We start from the raw sequence: 11,460 nt of genomic DNA, 5'->3' as shown, positions 1-11,460 counted from the left end.
TGTTATTTAATAAGTTTGATTAAAATATTAACTGCAATTTGACATTTCATACAAATTTGTCTTTTGGAATATTGGTCGCTGATCACATATCAATGATGTAATTCTGGATTCAAAGCAAGTCCGTATTAAAATAATTAGCCCTGTAAACATATATTGTGCATGTAATACAGGATTCATGGCCAGTCCGTATTTGAAATATTGGCCCTATATGCACATCATTGCCAGTCCGTATTGGAAATATTGGCCCTATATTCACATTTGATGTATATAATACAGCATTTAGAACAAATCTGTATTGAAAAAGTTAGATTATTTAATAAAAGTGTTATGAACTGGCTGTTTCTGTATTGGCACTGGTACAGATTCTCAGTCAACTGTATTGGCCCTCGACCCTACGGGTTTATACCAGTGCCAATACAGAAACAGCATGTTAATAATACTATAATATTGAGTAATGGTATTTATCTTAAAGGTGTCCATATTTATAGTAATCCATAATGTAGTTCAAAAGACCTAAAATGTCTTTTTAACTGCCGTTTTAAATATTTTGTTGTGAAATTTCAATTATTTACCAAATAATTTAATGAGAATGACATTCTTAACAAAAATCAAAATTATATCAGATATAGCACTGAAAATCATATTGATTTTATTTTTGTTCAGAAATATTTTGAAAAATACTTTAATTATATACAGCTATGATGAGGCTTGCATCTTGTAACTTTTATTTTAGATTGGATGACTTCTTAATAATGAGTGTGGTGTGAAATAAATTAGAGGAAATTGGGCTTCCCTTTTAGTAAAAGCTAACAAATATCTTCAAACAACACTAGATTCGTTAAAGGGGGGAAAACAATGGCTGGATTTCTGAATAGGTACAAGCCTAAACATATAACGTATCTGAAAGCTCAGCAACTATCCGACAATAATCAAAACAAAAATGGCTTGGTGTTGATTCTCGAGTTTTTTTCTAAGCAGCATTGGTTCGCATTAGGCTTGATTTCAACTGACAATTGACTTTTGTTTGAATGTTCCATAAAAGACTAAATAACGTACTGATCACCCAGGTAAAATTTCCATTTTGATATTTCTTGTGAATATCTTATATAGTCAGAGTAAAATCAGGATTAATCGTATATTTTTAGGAACCGAGTTAAGAATTGCTTTAGTGGGGAAAACAGGAGTAGGGAAAAGTGCAACTGCAAATACCTTGTGTGGAGAAAAATATTTCAAATCTAGTTTGCAAGCAATTAGTTTAACAACAATTTGCCAACAAAAAAGGCTAGGATACTTGAAAGAGATGATTTAGTCATTGATACTCCGGGGATATTTGACGCGGTAACTGATTTGACTGAAGTTAAAATGAAATAAAAAGATTCGTTCATATTGGTGCACCTGGTTTACATGCTGTCCTTTTTGTAATGGAAGTAGGTAGATTTCGAAAGGAAGATACTAACACAATTACAACATTTCTGAATTTTTTTGAAAGCGAAATGAGAGACAGAGTGATCATTGTTTTCACACATGGCGACCAACTACAAAAGGAAAATGTAAAGCTGAGAGATCCCTTAGAAAAATCTCCAGAGCCCCTCAAAATCTTCCTTGAGGACTGTCAAAACCGTTATATACTTTTCAAGAATGAATTCAACAAAGAAGAAAGCTATCAGCAAATTTCAGGTCTTTTAACAATGATCGAATCACTTAAAAGATCTAATGAAATAGCATTTTACTCTGATGACCTCTTTAGCAAAGCAGAAGAAAGAATTCGGGTACGAGAAAGAGAAATCGAAGAGAGACTTCAACAAGAATACCAGAGAAAGCAAAGAGAATATGAGCAAACATTGAAAATTCAACTGGAAGATCTGATGCGAGAGGAACGAGAAGCAGAAATTAAGAAAATAAAAGAAGACTATGAGGAAAAATTGGAGAACGTCCGTGAAGAAGTCAGAAAAGAGATTTCTGATAAGGACAGTACATGGTAAGTCACAATAAAGAAGCTATGATAAGTGCTCGTCAACTTTGCACTTATTTTGGCTTTTTAATTGTTTTGATCTGAGCGTCACTGGTGAGTCTTATGTAGACGAAACGCGAGTCTGGCGTATCAAATTATAAAAAAAAAGTAAAATCACAAAAATACTGAACTCCGAGGAAAATTTAAAACGGAAAGTCCCTAATCAAATGGCAAAATCAAATGATAAAACACATCAAACGCATGGACAACAACTGTCATATTCCTAACTTTGTACAGGCATTTTCAAATGTAGAAAATGGTGGATTGAACCTGGTTTTATAGCGCTAAAGCTTGGTATCTTTGATAACTATTTAAATCACTGTGTCGTTGCCACTGCTGGTGGACGTTTCGTCCCCGAGGGAATCACCAGCCCAGTAGTCAGCTTTTCGGTGTTGACATGAATATCAATTATGTGGTATTTTTTTATACAATTTACTGTTTTCAAAAATGGATATCAACACGTTTAATAATTTCATGCGTCCGAAGCGCTTTTCTAGATTTACCTTCATCAGGAACGCTCAAAGCCAAACATTTGAAATCCGAAGATATATAAGTAGTATAAAGTACCGAACCCGTTGAAGCGCTATATGACAAAAAACTAAAATAAGTAGCCAAATTTATATGAAGTCAACTTTGCCTGAGGAAGTTGAAACCTTAGTTTCTTAATAATTTCAAAATTTATAAACGGATAATTTTAGAAAAGTTTGTTAAATCATGTCAGTACCGTAATACTGACTACTGAGCTGAAGATACCCGCGGGGACTGATATGAATTATTCGAAATACTAAGGATTTTCTTATCCCAGACATAGATTACCTTATCCGTATTTGGCGTTACCTTTTTTTGAATGTTGAGTCATCAATGCTCTTTAATTTTGCACTTGTTTTGGTTTTTTAACTGTTTTGATTTGAGTCTCACTAATTAGTCGTATGTAGACGAAACGCGCCTCTGGCGTATTAAATTATAATCCTGGCAATTTGATAACTATTTACATCACTGTGTTGTTGCCCAGCTGGTGGACGTTTCGTCTCCGAGGGAATCACCAGCCCAATAGTAAGCACTTCGAAGTTGACATGAATATCAATTATATGGTAATTTTTTATGCTGTTTGCAAAAGTATGAGTTATTCGAAATACTAAGGATTTTCTTATCCCAGGCATAGATTACCTTAGCCGTATTTGGCATAATTCAATTTTTAAGTTGAAATATCGACTTGGTAAAAAGGAGATATCTAAAATTAATAAATTACAAACAAAATAATTTGCGTGTTTTTCCCTTGTATATAATGGATTTGGTGGGAAAAAACAAGACACATTTAAGCTCGGTAATGCGTATCCAATTCCATTATGTATGCCAAATGCATAGCCTTGTATCGTTTCTTTTCTAGACTAGTATGTAAACCGATGAGAAATTTGTTATGTTCTATTCAAAATTATTCTCATGTCTTTGTGATTTCAGAGAAAGTTTGGATAATATTTGAATACCTTATATCTCTCTTTTCAATTTTTTCAGTACAAACAAAAATCATGATATATTTTAACTATTTTATTTTTTTCAGTACAATTCTGTAATGAGTTGTGTAGACAATTATCTATTCATCTAGAAGCAGTTCCACGCACTACCGATTTAGCGTAAAAATATTTGTATTGGACAGCTTTGTTTATTTTATGATGTTATACATGTAAATTGTTATCTTAGATTTGTTATGTGCTTTTCCTGTACTAAATTTATTGTTATATACTATGTCATCTAATAAACGTTTATGATTTTCTCTTACCAAGACTAAAAGGTACAAAAACTCGTTGAAGCCAAACACATTATCATAATCATATACTGTACTATGTAACATGGCCGCCATGCCTTGAAATAGAAAATAGTCGTAAATATAAAGTATTTCTCATATACATATTAAAAATTGTTACATTTATAGAATCTGATTACAGTGGTTGTCGTCTGTTTATGTGGTTCATAAGTGTTTCTCGTTTCTTGTTTTTATATAGATTAGACCGTTGGTTTTTCCGTTTGAATTGTATACTAGTTATTTTTGGGGCCCTTTGTAGTTTGTTGTACGGTGTAAGCCAAGGCTAGGTGGTGAAGGCCGTACTTTTACCTATGATGGTTTACTTTTATAAATTGTTACTTGGATGGAGAGTTGTCTCAATGGCACTTATACCACATATATCTATAGAACTGTAAAATAAAGAGATAATTTGTAAACAACCATAGTAAGCTCACACTCATTGCTCTCACTAGTCATGTGTTGTCTTTCGTCGTCGACAAACTGGGGCCTCGATGGCCGAGTGGTCAAGTAATTACTACTGTAATCACTGGCAAGTCAACACTGAGGTTGTGAGTGCACTCGACTCCAGTCTTAATTGACTAGGATTGTCAGTTTTCCTATCGAAGGTCAAAAATCAAATCAAATCAAATCGTCGGTTTAACAAAATTCTAATTTGGTCAATAAGTGTAGAACTTTACTTGGCCACAATCTTTTTAAGACTATTTAGCTGAGAAAATATATGTCCGATGATCTACCAACCAACATGATCACCATAGCTGAAAACAGAACATGTGGTAAAATTCAAGTACTGTCTATCAGTCACAGATAGAGAGAATATGACTAAACAAAAAAGAAGGTAAGGAATGGCCCTATGTCCTTTCCACCAATTTGTATTTTATTTTAAAAAAAAATCTGTTATAAATCAATTAAGATTAAAAAAAAAAAGTTGTCGCTGTGAGGCAACCAATCAGTACCTCAATTTTAACAAATATAATTGAGTTCTAAGTGTCCCTTCCTACTTTTATAAGCCTAAAAATGCGTACCATAAAGTTTTTATCGGTACTTTCGGTAGTGAACCATGAAAACATGCTGACTGGTCTCCCAATATATTCAATGTAACCAATTGAGGGAACAAAAATAATTCCTTACTTACTATCATATTTTTCTATAAATCTTAATATTTCAACTTTATTTTACTTCTGACTTTACCACTCGTATATGGAAATATTCTTTGCAAATATTAGTTTTCAAAATATTTTTTTGTAGCTCTCTTACCAAGTAATGAAAGAGATGTCTGTATAATTTACCGTTTAGGAATACCACGAAATTTCTTGTATACATGTATCAATAAAACTAATTTAAAACTTGGTTCATGTGGGTGAATATCAACAAAAAAACTATAAAATTGTTGCTCGATAAAACTTCGTGTTCGTCATGTACAGGTGCCGGAACAGTATAAAAGGAGAAGTGGAAATGTGTAGTAATTCAAAACAATCAAAGATGGTATGTAGATCGGATACATTAAATTAACATTAAATAACAAAAAAGCATTACAAATAGTATCAACAGGTCATATTAACAAGAAAGTACGATTTGAGAGTACTTGCAGTTACTGACACAGGTAGTTAAAAGCCAAAAAAATTAATAATAATATAAAAATCATGCATCAGAGACTAAAATAAACTAAACCCCAACCCAGGGATTTAGTATTTTAACGTTATGGACAGTAAAAAAAGACATTACTTGTGCAATGCCAAAAATAAATGTATCGACAGGCAGTAGGATAGTTAGGAATTTACCTCTTTATAGGTAAAAATGTACGTGTGTGTCTTTATACATCCGGTTTGAAAAGAATACAAATTTAGTTATGTTTTAACTTGCTGATGACAAAATCGATATTAGTGCCAATTTAAACTATATTCAAAGATTTAACTACAACATTGGTAAAATAACCTTTACTAATAAGTTTGTTTAATCTGTCATGATAACTAGATCTATCGACGAAGAATTAAAATATATGAATATATCAAATTATACATTAATAATTTTCATTTTTGATTATATTAAAATAATGCACCATAAAATTATCATCATAAGCTTAACTGCCGAAATACTAAAATAGTGTCGGGTCCTATCATGCAATATGTGATGCGTGGTTGCATTGGTGTTTTATAATAACAAAAAGGTGAGTTATACACAGGCATTTTTTCCAACGTGATTTTAACATTAGAATCACGTGATATTCACGTTGTCCACACCACATGAGTAGAACGTGAAACGAGCAGAAACGTGATATTCACGTTGTGAGCACAACGTGGACAAAATGTTGGTCACGCGTGATATTCACGTTGTGTATAATGCCCCACGATATCAACGTGATAATACAACATGATACTCACGTTAAATATATACCACGTGATATAAACGTGATAATACAACATCCTTTTTTTCTTGATCATCTCTATTTGAAGATGTTTCTCTGGTTCTTCATCTTAAAAGTAGGGTAAAAGTGAGTTAAACATCAATAAATTGACTTGTAGGTTATAACTGATTAACAGCTACCTCATATGCATGTTTAATGTACCTGTTATCATCCTGAATATGTATGTAATATTTGCAGCTTGGTGTTTAGCATTCATCAAAATTCAACCATCATTACATATATGTCAATCTTAATCTTATTTCAATGTTTGAAAGGAAGTCGAATTCGAAATTGTAAAACAAACTATGCAAAACCAAATGTATACCAAACAACAATTCAATACAAACAAGCTATTTTACAATGTTCATTCTTCAAGTTATGTCCCTTGTAGGTTTATCATCATCTAAAAATAATCAGCTAATGACTAAAAAATTGTCCCTATCAAAGACATATATCACCAAATGTAAAATAAAAAAAAACACTTTCCAACTTGAAATTCCATTATATTTATATTTAAGAATATTTTCAACAATTAACATTTGATAAGTAACTGAAGTAGTAACAAATAATATTTGAATGTTCTATCTTCTAAATGCTTTACTTTTTGAATGCTTCTTCATCCATCTGAAGGGATAAAAAATAATTATTTATTGTTATAAGTATTATCTTATTTTAGCATACATAATGAAAGTTTTATTTTACTTCTAATATGAATGTCGCTTTTGCTTAAATGTAAACAACAATGTGAGAGCTGTTCCAAAAATAAATATATGGGGTGGGGGGAGGAGGAAGGCATTTTATTTTTACCCCACCATGCATACATTTTAATTTGGATATTTCATTTAAATGTTCAAGCAGTCTTCTTAAATTACCACCACCCATCAAATTTTTAAAAAAGTGCCTGGAAAAGCCCTGATAAAATTCTCAATTGAACCAGCTGTCAGTAACTGCAAGTACTCTCAGATCTTTACTTACTGTCTTTTTGTTGTTGGATGTACAATTACCAATCCATGTCCACTTTGTGCTTTTGTTATATATGTATTTCTATTTGTATCCATCTAATATTCTGTATGTATGTGCCTGTCCCAAGTAAGGAGCCTGTAGTTCAGTGGGTGCTACTTGTTCCTGTGTAACATAATTGGTTTTTTTATTAGTTATTTGTTTTGTACATTAACTAGGCTGTCAGTTTTCTCGTTTGAATTCTTCAAAATTTGTGATTTATCATGTTTATAGCCAACTGTGGTATGGACTTTGCTCATTCTTGAAGGCTGTATGGTGACCTGTAGGTCTTAATTTCTGTTTCATTTGGTCTCTTGTGGAGAGTTGTTTCATCCGCTAACGCTCAGTATAAAATATCACAACCAAGGCCAGGTGTAAATTTCCAACAAATCTATGGCTTTCATGAATTATTTCTTAAATAAAAAAATGTTTAACCACAGACTGAACTATATATACAGTCAACTATACATTATGGATTTTTTCATTGTTATAGGATGTACGGTAGCCCATAATTGCTTACATCCACTTTATTTGAACTTTGATGGATAGCTGTCTCATTGGCAATCATACCATACCTTATCTCCTCATTTTAATCATTTCTACTATCGCCTGTTTAATTCACCTTTTCAGAATCTAAATAAATGCATTCTGTATTATATTATCAAAAGCGTACACTAAAACATTGAGGTTGGTTTAAAATGTTCTAAAACAAAAGAAATTCAACAAATGACATTACATTTTTTCCATTTTAGTGTACAAACAATAAGATTACCCATAATCCTTTAGATTCTGAAAATTATTTCCTTTTTCTTCTTTCCTTCTTTAATTTGTACAATATACACATATATAAGATATATTTACTTACAAGTTCAGCTATCAACAAAAAGGCTTCCTTTTATAGTCCGACTTGAATTATCTTTAATAGTTTATGAGATATCTTGTATAGTTTATAAGATATCTCATATACTTTTCTTTGTAAGATATCTTCTTAAGTTTATAAGATATTTTATAAACTATATAAACTTTATAAGATATCTTATTTATTATATGAGATATCTTATTAAATATACAAGATATCTTATATAAAAAAATATTTATAAGATATCTTATAAACTTTAGAAGATATCTTATATAATATATGAGATATCTTATAAACATTAGAAGATATCTTATAAACTATATAAGATCCTGCTATATTATATAAGATATTTTATAAAAAACAGATTATATAAGATATCTCATTTATAATATCAGATATCTTATATATTATATAAGATATCTTATATAGTTTAAAAGATATATTATATAAGTTTATAAGATATCTTATATAGTTTACAAGATATCTTATATAGTCTATAAGATATCTCATATACTTTATAAGATATCTTATATGATTTCATTTATAAGATATCTCATAAATTGTATAAGATATCTTTTAAACTATATGAGATATCTTATAAACAATATAAGATATCTTTAAAACTTTAGAAGATATCTTATCAATTATATAAGATATCTTATATAAAAAAATATTAATAAGATAATTCATATACTTTATAAGATATCTTATAAGGTATATGAGATATCTTATATAATATATAAGATATCTCATATAACATATACAATATCTTATAAAAATGAAATCATATAAGATATCTTATATAATAAAAGAGATATTTTATATGTTATATAAGATATCTTATATATATGAGATATCTTGAAATTCGAATAAATAGTAAAACGGCTTGCCATACTGAAGAGTTATTTATTGTCGAAATGCGCATCTGGTGCAAAAAAAAATAGTACTGTTAATGTTATTGAACCCGTATGATGATACTTTAGGGCATAACTGTGTGTTTTCATTATATAACAGCATGCTCATGGCTTCGTATTTACTTTCTGTAAACAAGCATTCTTTGATGCGGTATTCTGTCTGTACTACGAGTTTGTTGTAATTATAAAGTGGGAAATTGCTTCCTCTATAATAGTATCTCTGTACGTTCTGTTATAAAGATATCATCGTCGAATGAAGGACGCGTTCAAGAAAAAATAAATGTTCAACCCTAAGTCAGACAGACAACTTGTCAGTTTTGTCTTTTATTACCAAGTATATGTTCTTTTTTATATGTGTTGAAGCAGATATTCACTTTCTCTCCATTAAATGTACTGTTTTGTAATTGAGTTACGATTTGACATATTGTGAAAACACCTAGTGTTGAAGGCCGTATATTAACCTCTAGATGTCAGTTGGTTTTTTACTATTTTTTGTTGTTGCAGTTTTGTTAAATGATACAAAAACTCTCCTTTTTATACCTAACATCCCTTTAATTTTCATTATTTATTTGATTGTTTCAATTATTTCCTTAATAAAACAAACAAGATAGGCATTAAATAAATTATTTTGCATTTATTTACATCGTTAACAAAACAAATATAACAAGTAAATACTAGTACATTATTTAACAAAGTAGAAGCACATATTGTGTCAAAAGTTCGTTTCAAATCATCAACTTCTGTTATGTTGCACTGCCAGTGGTAATACGCTGCTGTAGAATTGCTGACTATAACCAGGATACACAAACGGTGCCATACCATACGTATAAGGCGAGACCATAGGAAATGGTGAGTATGACTTCTGGCTGAGGTTACCATTGGATTCCATTGTTGTAATCATTCTGGATCCAGGTTTACCTACACCAACGAACTGTGATAACTCTGGTGAACCGTTGTAGCTTGTACTCTTGATGTGACGCTTTTCTTTCATTCTTCGATTCTGAAACCACCATTTAATCTTATGTTGACTGAGTTTGAGTTTTTTAGCAAGCACTGGCCGATCTTCAATCTGAAGGTATTTCCTGTTGTTGTAGTATAGTTCTAGTTCCATCAGTTGTGAGTTTGTGTAGGCAGTTCTGGCTCTCTTTGGTTGTTGGCCGGACTTAACTGAATCGTCTGAGCATGAGCCAGATGAAGTACAATCTCTTGATGCAGAGTCTGTAGAGCTGAAGCTGTTATCATCAGAATGCAAGGAGTCTTGTCGTTTCCTCTTGTATTGAGTACGTTGATCTGATTTGGAAAGTGGACGCACCATATCTACTGTACCAGTCTGGCTGCTGTTTGGTAGATATATATCGTGGATGTGGTTGACAACTGCATCAGTGCGGACAGGATTCATGACTCTGCTACTCTTTGACAGTTCTTCAATGCTGAAGGACATCTTAGTTTGTGCGTTCTGTCGATAAGCCATTTCTGTATATTAGTAGTTAACCGTTTGAAGACACTTTGACAATGAGCTGCTCTAGTCAGTCTGTCTGTTTTATACCTACTCAAGGTGATTATTCATAATAAGCCATAACGTTTCTTGTCAAAACAATTCATTGGTCAGCTTGTGACTGTCATTCAATGCAACCCACGCTTCACTGATTTGAATCCAGTCGATTTCAATTAACAATTCTAAGATAATTAGTTTAATGAGTGCGTTAATTAATTATGTCAAACAATTTAACGATATTAAATCATTTCTATATGTTAGATCATTATGTCATCCAAGCCAACAAAGTGATTTATATGTATAGGACAATATCTTTTTTGTAAATAAAATATGACTACATGTAACAATCAAAAAGAATTTAATAGATCAATTCAAACAAAAATGGCTAGCAAGTCTACAGGAATCACCAAAAGCATTAATTATCGTTTATATACTTAAAGATACTTTGGAGTTTGAGAAATATTTAGATATTTTGGATGACAGGCAAATATCCTTATTTTTTAAATTTCGAACTTTGAACATGAAATTTCCAATAGAAACTGGAAGATGGCAAATCATAGAAAGAGAAAACAGAAAATGTGTATTGTGTAATTCAGATACCATTGGTAATGAATACCATTACATCTTTAATTGTTCAGCTTTTGATAACTGTAGAAAAAAATGTATTGCATATTACTATAGAAATAGACCAAACACATTGAAGTTTTATGACTTAATGAATTCAAAAAAATGTACAGAACTGAACGAACTATGAAAACTTATTAAGGAGATCAATAACAAATTGAACTTTTCTGGGTGAACAAATGTGAATGCCTCTATCTACTTTCGTACATTATTTATTTATGTAATTGTATTGAAATATGTATAATTATCTCTATACCTTTGTAATTTGGTTTGTGAGAATAAAGATATATATATATATATATATACTGTTTTATATCTTGGTATGAATGATTGTAGCGATAACCAATTGTTACTTT

At 31.0% G+C, this 11,460-nt stretch overlaps 2 protein-coding genes across 2 annotated transcripts; one reads left to right on the top strand and one right to left on the bottom strand.

The window, feature by feature from the left end:
* The first annotated feature begins 1,493 nt into the window (after positions 1 to 1,493).
* Positions 1,494 to 1,982, top strand: LOC139482941 (GTPase IMAP family member 7-like). The gene has a single exon (XM_071266970.1). It carries the CDS (start codon positions 1,494 to 1,496, stop codon positions 1,980 to 1,982), a length of 489 nt encoding a protein of 162 aa, XP_071123071.1.
* Positions 1,983 to 9,704: 7,722 nt separating this feature from the next.
* LOC139482767 (homeobox protein zampogna-like) lies at positions 9,705 to 10,577 on the bottom strand. Its single transcript, XM_071266830.1, has one exon. The coding sequence runs from the start codon at positions 10,454 to 10,456 to the stop codon at positions 9,719 to 9,721; it is 738 nt and encodes a 245-aa protein (XP_071122931.1). The 5' UTR covers positions 10,457 to 10,577; the 3' UTR covers positions 9,705 to 9,718.
* Between the last annotated feature and the right edge of the window lie 883 nt (positions 10,578 to 11,460).

The sequence above is a fragment of the Mytilus edulis genome, chromosome 7, assembly GCF_963676685.1.
Source record: "Mytilus edulis chromosome 7, xbMytEdul2.2, whole genome shotgun sequence".
NCBI classification, from domain to species: Eukaryota; Metazoa; Mollusca; class Bivalvia; order Mytilida; family Mytilidae; genus Mytilus; species Mytilus edulis.
This window is presented reverse-complemented; position numbering and strand designations above follow the sequence as displayed.

Coding starts and splice junctions, on each gene's coding strand:
- LOC139482941 (XM_071266970.1), top strand. CDS start 1,494: ATGAGAGACAGAGTGATCATTGTTTTCACACATGGCGACCAACTACAA.
- LOC139482767 (XM_071266830.1), bottom strand. CDS start 10,456: ATGGCTTATCGACAGAACGCACAAACTAAGATGTCCTTCAGCATTGAA.